The 17066-nt window shown below is 43.4% G+C and overlaps 2 protein-coding genes across 5 annotated transcripts in view; one reads left to right on the top strand and one right to left on the bottom strand.

Annotated features, from left to right (window-relative positions):
- Positions 1-1841: 1841 nt before the first annotated feature.
- Positions 1842-7594, top strand: LOC115009899 (nuclear distribution protein nudE homolog 1-like). 2 transcript variants are annotated; one of them, XM_029434206.1, is made up of 9 exons: positions 1842-1972; positions 3214-3338; positions 3453-3606; positions 4040-4188; positions 4310-4446; positions 4759-4926; positions 5029-5114; positions 5250-5404; positions 5590-7594. In XM_029434206.1, exons 2-9 carry the CDS (start codon positions 3256-3258, stop codon positions 5681-5683), a joined length of 1026 nt encoding a protein of 341 aa, XP_029290066.1. In that variant the 5' UTR covers positions 1842-1972; positions 3214-3255; the 3' UTR covers positions 5684-7594. The 2 variants fall into 2 exon arrangements, with proteins under 2 accessions (XP_029290066.1, XP_029290075.1); XM_029434215.1 differs by lacking the exon at positions 1842-1972 and adding an exon at positions 2692-2830.
- A 2-nt stretch (positions 7595-7596) lies between these two features.
- The window catches only part of myh11a (myosin, heavy chain 11a, smooth muscle), a 28301-nt gene continuing 18831 nt past the window's right edge, over positions 7597-17066 (bottom strand). For 2 of the 3 annotated variants that reach the window (XM_029434185.1, XM_029434194.1), the window contains 24 exons: positions 16885-16954; positions 16635-16795; positions 16286-16394; positions 16046-16177; positions 15679-15885; positions 15413-15550; positions 15173-15296; positions 14912-15083; positions 14500-14712; positions 14166-14310; positions 13829-14035; positions 13617-13721; positions 13317-13469; positions 12882-13130; positions 12246-12458; positions 11909-12121; positions 11633-11794; positions 10990-11118; positions 10815-10903; positions 10594-10717; positions 10293-10501; positions 9669-9777; positions 9365-9537; positions 7597-8622 (listed from right to left, as the gene is read on the bottom strand). In XM_029434185.1, the coding sequence (XP_029290045.1) occupies positions 8493-8622; positions 9365-9537; positions 9669-9777; positions 10293-10501; positions 10594-10717; positions 10815-10903; positions 10990-11118; positions 11633-11794; positions 11909-12121; positions 12246-12458; positions 12882-13130; positions 13317-13469; positions 13617-13721; positions 13829-14035; positions 14166-14310; positions 14500-14712; positions 14912-15083; positions 15173-15296; positions 15413-15550; positions 15679-15885; positions 16046-16177; positions 16286-16394; positions 16635-16795; positions 16885-16954 (3736 nt within the window). In that variant the 3' untranslated portion in view covers positions 7597-8492. Of the gene's footprint in view, positions 8623-9023; positions 9057-9364; positions 9538-9668; positions 9778-10292; positions 10502-10593; positions 10718-10814; positions 10904-10989; positions 11119-11632; positions 11795-11908; positions 12122-12245; positions 12459-12881; positions 13131-13316; positions 13470-13616; positions 13722-13828; positions 14036-14165; positions 14311-14499; positions 14713-14911; positions 15084-15172; positions 15297-15412; positions 15551-15678; positions 15886-16045; positions 16178-16285; positions 16395-16634; positions 16796-16884; positions 16955-17066 lie in introns of all 3 variants that reach the window. The other variant, XM_029434177.1, reaches the window with a different exon arrangement.

The following is a 17066-nucleotide window of genomic DNA, read 5'->3' as shown; positions in this document are numbered from 1 at the left end:
CATCTTCAAGAAGAGATTGCCCCTCTGCAAGACCGTGAAGTAGGTCTGCTCATTGGTTACAATTGCTCACAAGCCTTACTTCCAAGTGAAGTTGTATCTGGCAAAGAATGTCAGCCTTATGCACAGCACACAGACCTTAGATGGAGTATTATTGGCCATGGGAATCCCTGTGTAAATTATGGCGACGCCATTGGAATCAACCATCGTATAGTAGTGAAACAAGTGACACCAGAGGTGGAACCTTCTCTCAATCTCAAAAATGTAATATACTATGTGAGCCGAATCAAAGTAAAATAAATAACTCTCTCAGACATATTAAGAGTCCTTGAATCAGACTTCTCAGAAAGAATTGGAGAAGATGATCCTGTTTCCCAAGAAGATCTCAAGTTCCTGTCGACGTTAAGAGAGAGCATCACACACAAAGAAAATGGCCACTATGAGATGCCATTACCGTTTAAAGGGGAAAGACCGAAATTACCGGACAACAAGACATGTGCGATACACCGCCTGAATTGTCTTAAAAGGAGACTGAAGAAAGATCCAAAGTACTACAAGGACTACGTAAACTTTATAGATGCAGTCATGTGTGATGTTGAAAGAATGTTCCACCAGTTTCAAGTGAAAAGGGAAGATCAAGATTATTTAAGATTCCTATGGTGGGAGAGCGGCAACTTGGAAAACAATCCCTCAATCTACAGAATGAAGGTCCATTTGTTTGGAGCAGCCTCGTCTCCTGGCTGTGCCAACTTCGGCCTTAAAAATCTGGCAGCACAAGGCCAAGGTCAGTTTAGTGAAGATGCTATACGCTTCATTCAAGGAAATGTTTACATTGACGATGGTTTGGCGAGCTATCAAACTGAGAAGAAAGCCACCGAACTCATCAAAGAAGCCAGAGAACTTTGCTGCACTGGAAAGCTAAGACTCTACAAGTTTGTTTCTAACAGTGAGAATGTGATGGAAACCATCCCAGAAGAAGAACGCACCACAACCAAAGATTTTAACATGGCTTTGAGTTCACCGCATATGGAGAGAGCTTTAGGAGTAGAGTGGTGCATCATATCAGACTCTTTCAAATTCAGAGTGCAAGTAAAACTTAACCCTCTAACAAGAAGAGGTGTACTCTCTACTGTAGCGTCTGTTTATGATCCCTTAGGTTTCATGTCACCTTTCGTCCTTTTGGGTAAACAAATACTCCAGCAAATGTGCAGAGACAAGATCGGCTGGGATGAGGAACTTCCGGAAAAACTAAGGCATCAGTGGGAGTTCTGGGTCAGAGACCTAACCAATCTGGCAGAAATACAAATCAAAAGATGCTTCGTACCATCAACTTTCGGCAATGTCAAGACATATGAGCTGCACCATTTTGCGGACGCAAGTGTCTCTGGATATGGAGAATGTACTTATCTGCGAGTCATCAACAAATTAGATGAAGTCCATTGCAGTCTGGTAATAGGGAAGTCAAGAGTTTCACCAACCAAGGTTACAACTATACCAAGACTTGAACTCTCGGTGGCAGTTGTTGCAGTCCGAATCAGCGACATGCTCCGGAAGGAACTAGAAATCCAAGGTTTAAAAGAGTTCACAGGACTTGTTATTCAAATATTTACTTGAAACTTTGTTTTTAAAAAATCCCACAATAAGATTTGTGTAATTTGGTGGGAGTGTAACTGTAGCCATTTGATTGTTTTCTATAATTATAATTTATTACAGTTTACAAGAGAACCTCATGATTTACAATGTATTTAAGTTGAATTTGTTGTTCACATTATTTAATTTAGTATACATAAGTTTTATTGTGAAGTCTCGGCGGAAGTCTCGTTTGGTTGCTCCCGTGTAATTAAGACGTGCAACACCTGCGACCAAATGGACACTTAAGAGCTCCGGAGGAAAGTTTGGACCGGGGACAAAAGACTTCAGTGCGCTTCCAACGACACCACAAGACTTCCTCAGGTTATAGCATGCAGCCAACGAGGTATAGTTGTTTGTATTGTACTGTTATTTACGTTGGTATGAGGTTATGCTACATCGTTTGTTTGTTATGTTTAGTTTTCACGGTGGATCTGGAGGAGAGAAAGCTCCAAATAAACCCGTTATAAGAAAGCCACTTGTGTCTGTCTGTGCTTGGAGGGAGTTACACCCTGGGTTGTCCAAACTGATGGACTAATGGCAGCTCTGCATTTTAAATGAAAGATGAATAAATATTTATGGGGGGGATGATATGTCAATACCAATGGTTGTCAGAGGTAAAGCATTTCAGAGGCCGTTATACAATTAAATTAGGATGTTTTTAATTCAAAAATACTGATTTCTGGAATATTACCAGAAAATTAGAAACATCGGTACATTACAATATCATGCAAAGAACTGCCCTGTAATAAATATGATACATAAAAAGTCATTGTTTGTGTATCGATCTTAGTGGTGCATTAAGACTTTTCTTTAATTCTACTTTTAACTTTGACAATTATTCATGAAACCCTAGAGGACTGTCTGTTTGTATATCACTTCTTTGTTGTTATTGCACCATCACATGTCGACGGGGGGGTTAGCACAACTTTGTATCTATAGTGGTTTCGGTGACTCCACCTTCCGCAGCTACAAGTTGAATAATATAATATGATTGGATAATATGTTCTCAACGTCATCTCTATTGTCCAATGGCGTTTGAGAACCGAAGCGTCGTTTATATTTGGTTGGTGAGTTGAGCACCGTCTTAACGTAATGAGAGATTAGTTTGTGCAATCACAATACGTAAGTCCGGACAATTTAGTCTTCTCTCGAAATACATTCCCTTAGCTATAGCATGTTTTAGTCGTTCCCTTATATGCGGGTGAGTCTGCCTAGTTTCTACTTTTCACTGTTTTGAGATAAAACATTCTGGCTAGCTATAAGTCGCTTAGCTAACTAAGCTATATTAGCTTAGCGGAAACGCTTAGCCCTGGTATGGACTTTCCAACACCGCTGTTGGCTTTAAAAAGTGGCTAACGCGTTCAGTTCACATTTGTACTTTTTCGTACTTGATAGAAATCCATGTATAAACATATTTCTGTAGTTTTACTTCCCACAGCCTTATCATACCCAGATACATAGCGCTGTAGACTAACGCTAGCTAACCTGGTTAGCATTCGGTGACCGTTACAGTTGTGTTTTTGAATGGTAAGGATGTCTGTACTCTTATGGCAGATAAGTACAGTTTTATGTTTTACTTTACAGTTAGGTTTCCCATCCCCATCATCCTGACGCAAAGCAGCAGACATGGTAGAGCCAATGCACAAGTTTGCATCCCTAGAAGAGGAGCTGGGCTTCTGGAAGGAGCAGGCAGATGCACATCAGCAAAGGTAACTAAGATTAGGAAAACAATATTCCTTAGACAGTATATAATGGTCAATTTAAATAATAATCATGCATTAAAGCTATACACATGTTCTACAACAATATTGTTTTGTCATCAGGGCTGATGAGGCTCAGGAGGAGCTGCAGGAGTTTCAGCAGATGAGTCGAGACTATGAAGCAGAGCTGGAAACCGAGCTGAAGCAGTGTGAGGGTCGAAACAAAGAGCTGCTTTTAGACAACAACCGACTCCGCATGGAACTGGAAAATATAAAGGTGGAGCACCTTGATTATAAATAGGCCATGGTCCCTACAGAGCTGGGCAAGCTCTGGAGCTCCAGTTAATGATGTGTGATGAAGACAGAGAAAAAGAGACGCAACCGTAGACGGCCTCAAGCCAACCCAAATTCAGCATATCGTTCCCAGTGCCAAAAGGAAAGTTGCTGCCTAGTTAGGCAGCTGACTGCTATTTTAGTTCAGTGATCCCTGGGGAAGAGAACATAAATGAGGGAAGTGAATGCAGGATTGTGTTAAAAACCTCTGATGAAAAAGAAGATTCAAAGTGTTTTATTTGTCCCACCTAATTAAAAAAAAAATACAGGGATCCTCTTATTGAAACATGCCTACAGCGGCATTGATTAATCTACCATGACAATGCAAAGCTGACATTGCCAATGTTAATTAATTTGTCTTGTGTGATGTTTTGCAGGAGAAATTTGAGACGCAGCATTCTGATGCTTTTAGGCACATCTCGACCCTGGAGGAAGATCTGGCACAAACCACAGCAGTGAAAGATCACCTGCAGAAATACATCAGAGAGCTAGAGCAGTCCAATGACGACCTGGAGAGGACCAAAAGGTCAGTGGCACTCTGTCTTTATTACACATACACACACAGTTGTACTGTTGCACACAACTCTAATATATGCACAATAAATCCAGTGTTAACCTTTATTGGCCCGTTCTCTCCTTTGTCCCAGGGCTACCATCATGTCTCTGGAGGACTTTGAGCAGCGGATGAATCACGTCATTGAGAGGAATGCCTTTCTTGAAAGTGAGTTGGATGAGAAGGAGAATCTACTGGAGTCTGTTCAGAGGCTGAAGGATGAATCCAGAGGTATACACACTAAACTCACACTCACTGTAGCTTCTCAAGTTTACACAAACTGCTGATTTCTCTACAAACTGACAATGTGCCTCACTCAGTGAATTTTGATAGCTGCACCAAATTGTGCGCGTGCGTGTGTGTCCTCTATTCGTTTTTGAGTAGAGCTATGGGATATTGCAAGGTCCCATGAATTTAATAGACGTTATCACATGAATCTTTTCAAGAAAATCCATGACATAAACTGTGAGTTCTTTTTTGAATTTAAATATTTTTATAAGAGTTGTTAGGGAATGACCCATGTGCTTGTCTTGTTTATGTCAGACCTTCGCCAGGAGCTGGCTGTACGTCATAAGGAAAGACGGCCATCCAGCAGCCTGGGCAAAGACCCAGATCTGTTGTGCCCCTCAGCCGGTAACCCATCCATCCCTGTCACACCCTCCAAACCCCTCAGCTCATTTGCCACGCCCCCTGCTTCCAGTATACGACGAGGTGAAAATAAAAACTTTGACTACAGTGAAACCGACCGTGACAGTGAATAAACCAACTTTGTATTAACATATGTGTTCACATGTTATATCTGTTTTGTTTTAGGTGATGGTCTAACGGGGACTCCCCTCACTACGTCTGCTAGAATATCTGCACTCAACATTGTCGGGGAGCTGCTGAGAAAAGTTGGAGTAAGAGATTTGAAATTGATAATACAATACGCAGTGAATGCATGCTCTACAGGACAGTGTTATCACTAAATAGAATCACCACGCATTTGGTTTTTTTCCATGTATGAGCTGACTACTTTTTAATACCCCTGCCAGAATCTGGAGTCAAAGTTGGCATCCTGTCGAGACTTTGTGTACGACACGTCAGTCTGCAGACCTGCACTTCCGGCTGGCCCTGTTAGTCCTTCTGGTTTAGAAAGAGGGCCCGAGGTCCAAGCGAGCAGCATGAGCCCCCCTCCTCAGTACGACAGGTGAGGAAAACAAACAGCAGCACAGTCTAAAGTGTAAACTCTTGTTCCTGTGGTTCTTTCAGTTGTTACATAGAAGGCAACACATATTGGGAATAAGAAGTGCTTTCTTAGTGGAATCTGAGGTTTGCTCATGAGTGTGTGTGTGTGTGTGTGTGTGTGTGTGTGTGCTACATCTTGTCTTGCAGTTTAGTGAAGCGGTTAGAATTTGGACCAGCTCCTCCGAGAGGCGTCTCCCAGGGCGCCCAGTCTCCGCAGGCAGGGGTCAAGATTCTGCTATGAGAGCAAAAAGAGGGCGAACCACCTCCCTCCTTCAACAACCTGACACCATCCCCCCCTCGTCCCTTCTCCATCCTTAATAAACTACAGCAATGGGACTTTGAACTGAACTGTCTTCCCTTGACGCCACATGCCCTGCTGAACGGTTTTGAACAAGAAAGACATTCTCCTCGATCCGTGCCCCACATAATCCGTGCATGGACTTCAGCTGCCTCAGGCTACTATCACAACATATCTATCAAAGGAAGCAGCACTACAGCTTGTGTAACATCAAGGAACGGAGAACCTAACCTGCTCACACTATCTCTTCTGCTGTATCTTTGACACTGGTGGGTAGCATCTAAAACAAATCCTTCTGTGTCTACTGATGTGCTTTCTGTGGTGGATCAACAGGGCTGTCCAAACATTACTCCTCCCAGAGAAAAACCTTTTTGGGTGGTTGTTGCACTTGTCCATTGATCATGAATAAGAGCCAGTGGTAGTAATAACAGCCGCTGGATGTGAGCCTGATGACGGGACCAAGAACCTGGAGTGTCATTTCTAAAAAAAGGTTTGATCATACAAATAATGTTTATGACCAAATCCAAACCAAAGCTGATCAAAGATTAAAGTAATGGGTTAGGGTTTTTCCCTCTTTGAATCTGATATAAAAACACAGTAAAACCTGGTTAGTAATTTCAATAACAAGTCTGTTTTTGTTCTTTATTCTTTGGCCTCGAACTATGTAGCATTGAACAACACCGGCATTATTTTAAGTTGGTTAAAATAATTTTCCCAAGCCGAGCCATTCAATATTTGCTTTCTAGAAGAGACTCAATATTTTCCACTGTTACAAAAAGTTTTAAATTACTGACAGGAACTGGTGTTCGCATCTTAGCCATCGCTGCCTTCATCAATGTTATTACCTCTTTAGTTTGTACAGTTTAAATAAATGAAGCGGATTATCTATTCCTCACGCTGCCAGGCGTCCAGGAATGAGATGATGTCACTTCAGGCTGGTTTTAATTTCGCATGCTATTCAGTTGGACCCAGGTTCTTTCTATCACCTCCTTTCTGCCATTGCACAGACTTGTTTTTGCCGACTCATTATTATCTGATATGCAATGCTTATGAATAGGAAGAATAGGAATAGGTTTTCTGCCTCACAGATAAGATGTTTATGTTCATGTTGCAGATTTATGATCTAGTTGTTACCAATGACTTTTATACAGATTTAAGTTTACTGTAGAAGTTAGATGGGCACATGTTTACTACTGAATGTATAGTAATAATTCCCTATTAGGTGTGAGACCTCCTGTCTGCCATCAGGAGATATATATGGTGGGCGACTGAGAAGAAGTACCAAGCAATAATAGATTTTAACAGGTCAAAGATGAGCACAGTTCATAGTATATTTGTGTAGGTATATAGAGCCTATATTGAATACCCTTTCTTGCCTTTTAGTAAGAGATATTGTGATTGGGGGAAATAGAGTGATTTAATGTGACAGTTTTGCTTTTCCCTGAAATGTTTCCGGTTCATTGTCACTACTGCCATCCAGCAGCTCATTAAGCAAACATTACAGCTCATATCTAAATATCACATTTATACGGCGGCTGTCACTGTATACTGCGGTGTAGCCCATGTGTGAAGTTACCTTGTGCTTAATGCATACGAGAGCTGCCCCTCTTCCTTGAACTAACACGAGCTAACTGTAATCCACGACCACGGTGTACTGTTTGTTTGTATGCAGCACCTCTGCAGCTGTTTCTGTATTTGGACTTTAAACTGTATGTGCCTGAGGTACTATACCCAACTTTGATCCTGTTGGTTTGCAGTTGTTTTTTCTATTGAACGGAGCAGATGAGAGTAATGTTCTGATGACCTTTGAAGTTACTGACCCAAGACTGAAACATTAAAAAAAGAGAAAATCAATGTTTGTTTTTTAATAAGATCTTTATTTCTTGTGCAGGTGGTTCAACAGATAAATATGATTGGTGTCATGTAAACATCAGTTGATTACGCATAACATGATCAAATGAGATTGAGTTGGTTGTCAGGTGATGAGGGGCTTTTTTTTTTTAACATGTACAATAAATCAGGACAAAACAGACGAAAAATATAAAATTAAGATGCCCAATGCTAAAATCTGGCTCTGACCCGAAACCTTATCTGACCTAAAACATTCTGACATTACAGAGTAAAACTAATCCAAACATACCGGGGCGCAAGAAAAGTGCAAATAATATAGAACGGTGACTTTAGTAAATGTTTTAACAGCTAAATATTTGTTGGGGTACAAACAGCAGCACTGACTGGATGCAGAGTATAGAAAAACTTCTACACATCCAATCCGTCAGTGCTGCTGTGAAACACTAACAGCAGTCACAGGCAACAGGACGAGTTGCAGATCCACAGATTTACATGAGGTCTCTGCTTTTTAAGTTTTAAGGTGTCTTATTGTGGAGACCTGAGGCTTTTCTGGCAGGTTAGCGTGATAATTAGAGGCACCTATGTTTGTGTACAAAACCTTGCAAAAGAAGAAATCGGTCATTCAGTGCATTACAAAACAGTGTAAAAAAGAAATACAATAAAAGGAATCGCACATCAGCAGAGCCACCAAAACAACTCCCCTCGTTGATATCAAGTCCTTCTAATTATTGCGTGTCAAGAAAAAGGTGCTCTGAAACAAGACGATAGATCAGTACACTATTGGGATATATTTTGATATGGAAGAACTAGATAACATAACAGGCTTTGAAGTTATTCTCTGTTAAAGTGGCAGACCGTGCCCTGGTAGGTAATTCTCATATATCTGGTTATTGGACGTCCCTCACTCCGCAGACTTGGTTCCATTGAGGTCGCTTTGGGAGTCGGCTTCCTCCTCTGAGGCGTCGTCGACCACCCTTCGGCCTCCACCCATACGCCGAGCCGTGCTGCCAAAGGAGGGCTCATTTCCACGCCTAAAATGCCACAGAGATGGTCACGAGACAGATACAAACACAGAAACATCCCCGCAGTGAGAGGAGTGGTTATGTGTTGATGAAATGCACAATGTTGAGGTGGTGCTTTGGTTACAGGTTAAGCACGCTGGTTATCTTTGTAACTCATTTGACTCCTGGCTCAGGAAAATGAGTTTGGTTTATGGCAATTAAACCAAGCACTGAGAAAAATATGGCCATCAGTTAGAAATTGGTGTAATGAAAAGCTCAATATTTTAAGGAAATGATGGTAGTTGATGAGCCATATTTCTCTCGTTAGGCCCAACAAAAGAAATGGTAGCGTTAAGAGAGTGCATGAGGAATGAAAAGCTTTGGTAAGTATTTAAGAAATGTGATGGGGTAACTTTTAGACGCAGAGGTACCTGCTGTGTTACTCCTTGGGCTCAGGGTTGCCTCTGGAATAGAGATGGACACCATTGTTTTGCTTTTGCTCAGTAAGTCCACCGAACAATTCTACTAAAACTTTACGGTTTTGAATGTGTGTCTACAACCCTCTGAAGACGACTGAACCTTTAACACTCAAATCTAGAAAACAGTTAACTACATTTGGGTTGATTTATTATGTGTGAAAAGATGTATAATATCCATGTTGTTACTCATACATTCTGTTACTTTTCTTACTGCGGTGTCTGTCCTGTTGTAGCGTCACAGAAATAAAAAGGTGAACGAGAAAAGAACAAACAGACAGACTCTTAGGCACTACCTGAGTTTGCTCTTGAGAGAGTTGACCTCACGGCTCATGGCGTCGCTGGTCTCGGTGGCTTCATCCAGCTCTCGCTGCAGCTTCCTGCGGGCGGCTGTAGCACGCTGAGACTCTTCCTCTGACTCCTCTAGTTGCCGCTTCAGCTGCTTCATGCGGGTATTTGACTTTTCTGCCTGAGGAAATACACAACCTTAGTATTCCTTCAATTGGCCATCCCACCTAACCATCCATCCACTCACAAATACCGACACACTTTGTCTTTGCAAACGAGAAAACCGTACAGTCTTGTGTGTGAGCCTCGTACCTGGTCTTTGTACTGCTCTCCCTGTTTCCTTTCGTCTTCCACCTGCATCATCAGGTCCTTGAGCTTCTTGTCCTTCTGCCGCAGACTCTTCGCAGATGCCTGCTTCTCCCTGAGAGAGAACAAAAGAGTTCAGAGAGGAACACGAGTGTAACTGATGGAATTGTGGAAAACTTCCTCAGGTGAAGATAGAAAAAAAAATAGAAACCTATAAGTTATAATAAAGGAACTGGAAATATCTGTTTGTTTAAAGCAGGGATGGGCAACTGGCGCCCTCACTTTGTGCGGCCCGCGAGTCAATTTCCAGAAATCAATCTGTCGGAGCTCCGTGAGTGGGGGGGGTGCTGTGGGAGCTCCGCGAGGGGGGGTGCAAAGTGGCCCTGAGGACACAGTTTTTGTGGCCCTCCCTATCCTCAAAGTTGCCCATCCCTGGTTTAAAAGGAACCATGCATTTTATTGTGTGTTTAGGACACAATAATATTGGCGCTACAGTCATTACTGAAAGGGGGAAATGAATTCTTTGTCATCTGAGTTTTAGATGAGTATGTCCCCTCAGCCATGGGTTTATCTCATGACTGTAATCACATAAAATCATTTGAAATATATTTTTGACTCTTTGCCCCCAACCTGCTCTCCTGCTCCAGCTGCTCCTCCACTTGTGCCAGTTTAGCCTCCAAGGCTGTGATTGAGGACTTGAACTTGGACTTGACCTGGTTCTCCATCTCCTGGAGCTTGGCTTTCAGCTCCTTGTTCTGGCGCTCCATCTGCTGCCGAGCGCTCTCGTTCTTCTGGGAGGTGCTGCGCTCCGTCTGCAGCTCGTTGGTCAGCTGATCCGTCTGTAGAGGGAGTGCACGCAAAGACAGGGATGAGGCCTGTGCACTTTTTTGAGGACTTTTATGACACAAGTAGCTGCTACTGTCTTGGTCACCTGCTGCGTGCTCTTCCTCAGCCTGTCGTTGAGGATCTCCATGTTGCTCTGCTCTTCCTCCAGCTCCTCCTCCAGCTGGGAGATCTTAGCTTCCAGACGACGTTTCTCATCTGCCAAGGCTGACCTGCACACGAGGAGCACAGCGGAAGACAAAATGTGACCATCACTTGTCTTCTGCGTTCATTTCACGGACAAAGCAACAGAGTAAAATCTCCACCCACTTTCCAGAGGAGTTGCTGGACAGCTCATCAGACAGCTCGTCTCTTTCGGCCTCCGCCTGCTTCCGTGCCCTCTCGGCTGCAGCCAGTTCCTAGAAACACATGAGGGATGAAGCTTTTATTTCCAGAATCTGCTCTTAGACGAATTTGCTGACTTGTGTGGAATCCAATGTGTCACCTCCTGCATTTGCATGAGCTCGGCCTCCAGACCCTTGGCCTTCTTCTCACTCTCCTTTGCGGTGGTCAACACCTCCTCCCTGGCAGCGCGGGCGTCTTCCAACTCCCTCTGGTAGTCCTTCATCTGGGCCTGGTGGTGAGGAAGAGAAACAGAGACGGCAATAAGGAGAGCATCAGAATGTGATTTATTCACAGGTTATATTTAAAGTACAATACTAGCTGGAGCTTTGACCTGATTGTTGATGCAGTGCTACATCATGTACGCATCACATTTAGGAGTTTCCAGATCATAAACGCACCACATACAGTAATTATCAGGCACCAGTAGACAATATGGAAATATCAAAGATGCCAGAGTTTCCAAGTCGTGACGTTTCATGTTTGCAACAATATCGGAGAACTTCACAAACGTTGTTGTGCACCTTAAAAAACTGATCCTATCTTTATCAGTTAGTTTCCCAGCAGCGCAATTAAACAGCTGTTTAGATGGTAGATGGTACTTTATAGATGCTTAAGTACAAGCTTCTAAGGCACCAAATAATCAAATACTCAAAAAGAAGGAAATGATAAAATCTAAAATCATCAGATGAAGTAAAATCTACAATAAAATTCTGCTGCTGCGTTTCATCCGTCCCTTCACTCACCTGGATCTTGCGGAGCTGTTTGATGGCTTCGTCCCGTCCCTTACTGGCCGTCTCGATCTGTCCCTCCAGATCTTTCATGTCTGTCTCCAACTTCTTCTTGGCTGCTGTCGCCAGGGTCTTCTGCTTACGCTCGTCCTCCAACTCTGTCTCCAACTCCCGGACCTGCAGGCAGCATCATTGCTTGATTACTGATGCGGCTGGTGCTATATTCTCTGTTGATGGTGGACCAGATCACATACTTTCATTTGGAGGACGAGATATTTTGTGCCTCTTTACCTGCTTGATAAGCTGTCTCTTCTTCTCCTCTCCCATCTCATCTCGTCCCTGGAGGTCCCTGTCGAACTGGGCCTTCAGGGCCTGCATGTTGACCTCCAGACGCAGCTTGGCGTCCTCAGCCGCCTGCAGCTCGTCCTCCAGCTCCTCCAGCTGGGTCTTCATCTCCTCCACCTGGGCCTCCAGGCCTCGTTTGGACTTCTCCAGCTCGTGGACCTAGCATTAATATATAGCTAATTAACTTCTATATTTTGGTGTAATTAGCATAAAGAAATGAGAACAGTCAAACTATTAGTCCACACACACATTCAGTGATGTTTTTAATGAAACCAGCACTAACATTTTTTCCCACATCATCCTTGGAGCTGATCAGATCCTCCATCTCCATCTTTAGGGTCTTGTTGGCTCTCTCCAGCTCCTCTCTTGAGCCCTGGACCTCGTCCAGAGCTCTCGCCAGGGACAGAGCCTTGGTCTCCTTCTCTCTGGCCTCGGCTTCAGCACGGTCTCTCTCATCTGCATATTTACTGGAGATACTTTTCTCCTCGGCCAGCATCTGGAGACCAGAGAAGACGGAAAACCATGGAGAATGTGTTAGGGTGTAATGCTAAAGGAACTAATAGTGCCACAGATGACTTTTTTAGGTAATGGTAATTGTAGCAATTTAATGTGAAATTAATTTGACGTATTATTCTTTTTTCTTGGGTAACTCTTGCAAACATACAGTTGGACAACAGGAAGACGTATTTTAAGTGCAGGTATTAAGAAGAAATTAAAGATTAAAAATAAATAAAATAATAAAAATACTCCTTGTGGAATATAATTAAAATAAATATAGAAATAAAACAAATCAAAGTTTTACAGGTGAGTTGTCAGCAGTTATGAAATTTAGTTTCCAAGATGCATTAGAAAAAATAAAGTAGTGAAATGAGTCTTATTTAAGTAGTATTGCTAAGGTCTTTAGTTGTCTTTAACTGACCTGGTCAAACTTCTTCTGCTTCTTCTCCAGGTTGGACACATTCTGCCTCTGGTTGTCCAGGTCCATCAGTGTGTCCTCGAGCTCCTGCTGCAGACGGTTCTTGGTCTTCTCCAACTTGTCATACGCGGAGGCCTTCTCCTCAAACTGGGTGTTTGTCGACTCCAAATCTCTCTGCAGACGTTTCTTACCTTCTTCCAGCAGCTCGATGTTTCCCGTCATTTCGTCGAGCTTCTTCTTCGAATCTGACAACTGTGGACGGAAGAAGGCACTAATTATGAAGACAAGAAATCAGCATTTTGTTTTGAGGTTTATTCATCTCTAAATTCTTAAGACCTCCCACTTGCATCTCTCTCTGTCTTCCTTTTCTTTACCATGATATTTTCTTTATGGTTCCCCTCCAAAAGATGGATGAACCTGTAAATGAGCAACTCTGACCTGGATGGTGAGGGTGGACACGTGTCTCTCCACGTTCCTCTTGGCCTCCATCTCCTCTTCAAGCTGCTCCTGCAAGCTGTTCTTGTCGTCTTCCGCTTGCCGCAGCTTTGTAGAGAACTGCAGTTTCTGACGCGTCTCCTCAGCCAGCAGTTCCTGCAGCAGCACATCGGATCAAAAGTCAATGCTTTCATTCTGACCTATTGTCATAAAATTGTCACGGTAAAGGGCCCATGTAGACTGTAATGGGATTATAACATACACTGACTCAGCTCTAAAGCACTCTGCTAAAAGTCAAGTTACCTGTGAGTCTTGGAGTTGGGAGGTAAAGCTGGAAACATCTTTGCTCAGTTTGATGTTCTTGCCCTCTGCTTCGTTCAGTAGGTTTGTCACACTCTCCAGCTCAACCTGTATGGAGACAAAGATGAGGTTTCTGGGACTTCCATTTTGGTAGCTTTTTAAAATGCACACTTGTTTTATGTACAGTCCTGATGTAACTACTGAAAGTCATTTACAGTGATCTTCGAGCAGCGCTCTCCCAGCTCGACCTTCTGCTTCTCGCTGTCGGTGAAGCGTGACTGCAGATCCGTCACCTGACCTTCCAACTTCTTCCTCTTGTGCTCGGCGTCTTGTTTGCCCTGGTTGAGTGAGCGCACCTCCATGGTCAATTCTGATGTCTCCTTCTCCAGAGCTTGTTTAGCCTTCTCCAGGTTTGACTTCACCTGAGTGGACGAGAGAAAATGCAAGATCAATATCCTGTGTATTAGCAAGAAAGAAACGTTATTAACTTATATAAACAGGCTAAATGACATCTGAGTGTTTACAACACTGTGTGAAATGATGCAGGCCTACTCGTTTGGACTGCTCCAGCTGCTCTGTGAGCTCCTCCACAGCCTGAGTGTGTTTCTGTCTCATCTCCTGTACTTGGGACTCATGAGTCCGGTTCTCGTCATCGATGGCTTTCTTCAGCAGGTTCACCTCCTGCTCACGTTTGGCCCTGGATGGATGGATCATGCAGATGTTTGTTTTACAACTAGGACAAAGCTATTACTTATGACTCTATTGTACAAGTTCATTCTAAGAACAAGACAATATTTGTGTTTCCTCCTGTACCTTACCGATACATCCTTAACGTGTGATAACTTTGTATTATCATATTTGTATATGTCAGTATTGTGTGGCCGACCTTAGTTCCTGCTGTGTGGCGGTGGTGTCCAAGGTGTCCTCTAGCTCAGACTTGAGGGCCTCCAGCTCCTCCCCGAGGTCCCGCTTGATCTTCTCTGCTTTGTTCCTCGCTGCCCGCTCGGAGTCGAGGTCCTCCTGCAGGTCGGAGATGTGTCCCTCCAGCTCTCTGATCTTCTTCAGAGCGTTGTTCTTCTGAGCTGTCTCATCTTCTAACCTGAGGGGGAAGAAGAATGCATCGAGGAGGATATTTGTTAGCATGATAGAAATAGCATCCAAGAAGTTAATAGTTGATGTGGTATAAAGGAGGTGCTACTCTGCTTTATATCTATCGAATTACTGAGCTTTGTAGATTCAGGTGTATTGAAATTTGTAAGTTGTAAATGGACCATGTTTGCCACTTCTCAGGACTCTACCTGGCCAAAGCATTCTGTAACTCCTCCTCCTTCTTTGCGAGCTGGGCTTTGAGGTCAGCGATCTGGGCCTGCAGGTCGGCTATCTGCTCTTGCATGTCATTTGACTCTGCTTCCAATTTACGCTTAGCCTTATCCAGCTCCTGTCGACCCTTCTCTTCCTTTTTCAAACGAACTACGAGTACAGCAAAGAGATAACAATTAGCATACATGTGTTTTTGTGACACCAGTAATGGTTTGGTGGGTGTTAATACAGATGATTACCTTCTAGTTCAGAGATCATGGACTCATGTTTATTTTTGAGCTTGGTGAGGTTCTTTGACTTCTCCTCTTCCTCTGCCAGGTTGGAACTGAAGTCTGCGATCCTCTCCTCCATCAGCTTCCTTTCCTACAAAACACAAAGTAGGTGATCTACTGTATTTGCCAAAGTCCACTTTCTCCTTTTGATACAGTAGCTCTGACCAGAATATGGGTTTCTGATTAAAGCTGCTTGTCCATACTTACTTTCAGCAGCTTGTTGTTCTGGTCCTCTATCACCAAGATCTCGTCCTCCATCTTTTTTACCTTCCCCTCAGAGGTCACCTTCTCCAGTTGCAGCTTCTGACGGGCATCTTCCTCCTCCTCCAAATGTTCTTCCAATTCCTACAAGAAGAAGAATGCTGCTTCAGTTTCTGCTGCTATTTCCTCAGAGCATACGTCGCTGAGCATGAAGCTCCTCCTCTACAGCTACAAGAAACAATAAGTTATGAACAAGAAACAGATGTGCAGACCTGCATCTGCTGTTGCATCTTCTTCTTATCCACTAATAGCGCCTGAGCACGTTCTTCCTCTTCGTCCAGTCTCGCCTCCATCTCATGGAGGATCTCCTCCAACTCCTGCTTCTTAGCCCCCAGACGAACCCTCATCTCCTCAGCCTCTGCATACAGCTCTGTCTCTGCTTGCAGCTGCTCCTGCAGTGCGTTCCTCTCCTCCAAAACCTGGAGCAGACAGACAAGAACATTAGGCTCCGCTTCATTGTCAGTAGATTCCTGGGAGACCTTTTTAACGGGAGCTTTCTACTCATGTATTAAATGAAATACTGAACAGGGACACGAAATTGAAGTTTAGAAATGTGTTTCTAAAGTTTTCATTCTTTACCGATGTGTGTTTCAAGGCGATCTCCTTCAGCTCGGATTCAAACTTTACAGCGACTTCTTTGGCTTTCAGAAGCTCGTCGTCCTTCAGACCCATCTCCTCCTCCTGTCGGGTCACTTGCAGCAGAGGCTTGACCTGTGGTTCAGGAGGATGGGCATCGTCACATTATAAAAATACAATGAAGGCAATACGGCTAGGTGTACTGTGATTTAGTTGCATTGCTATGCAGAATGATTCGCTGACCTTTGTGAAGAGCCTCCACCACTGCCAGTTCCTTAGTTTGAGGTAGGCAGCACAGTTCCTCTGGATCACTTTCATGGCTGTGAGTTGTTGTTGCCTCTTGGCAAATGCCCTTTACAAATACAACAGTGAAACCAATATATCATGTATCATATACAGCAAAGTGTTTCTAATTTAGGTGAGAAAAAACGGCAAAAGAATGATGCAGCCTGTGTGTTCGATAAAAAGGGCTAAAACTACTGTCTAAAAGATAAGAGATTATTAGATATATTGAACTTGTGAACACTGTAACACACACGGCACTATTTATTCCGAGGGTGAAGTATGTGAGGGGAGGATTGTGTATTCATACTTTCTGGCCAGGAAGCCTCTAGCCTGGGACTGGAAAGCGATGATGACCACAGTGATCTTCAGATCTCTCTCCTCCTCCAGCTGGGCCAGCACTCCTGTGCGGAAGAAGATCTTACTCTGTCCGATCCTGTACAGGTTGGGGTCCAAGTCCAGATGCTTGATCTACACAGACAGGAGCTCAGTGAGAACATGAGGCTCACACAGGATATGAATTCTTCCAAATGAACGTACATTTGAACTTATGTGTTTACCATGAGGCAGCAGGCTTGTTTGCCGTCCATGAAACCTTTGGGGATAACACTAGCAGCCAGGATCTCATAACTATGAGACAAGAAAGAGACGGAGAGATGCTTAGTATAGAGAGACACGTTTACAGAAACATTCTAAACTCTAGTAGCACTTTATACGTTTGTGAGTCTCCTCAGATCGCACT

This window comes from Cottoperca gobio, chromosome 1 (assembly GCF_900634415.1).
Source record: "Cottoperca gobio chromosome 1, fCotGob3.1, whole genome shotgun sequence".
Classification (NCBI taxonomy): domain Eukaryota; kingdom Metazoa; phylum Chordata; class Actinopteri; order Perciformes; family Bovichtidae; genus Cottoperca; species Cottoperca gobio.
This window is presented reverse-complemented; position numbering and strand designations above follow the sequence as displayed.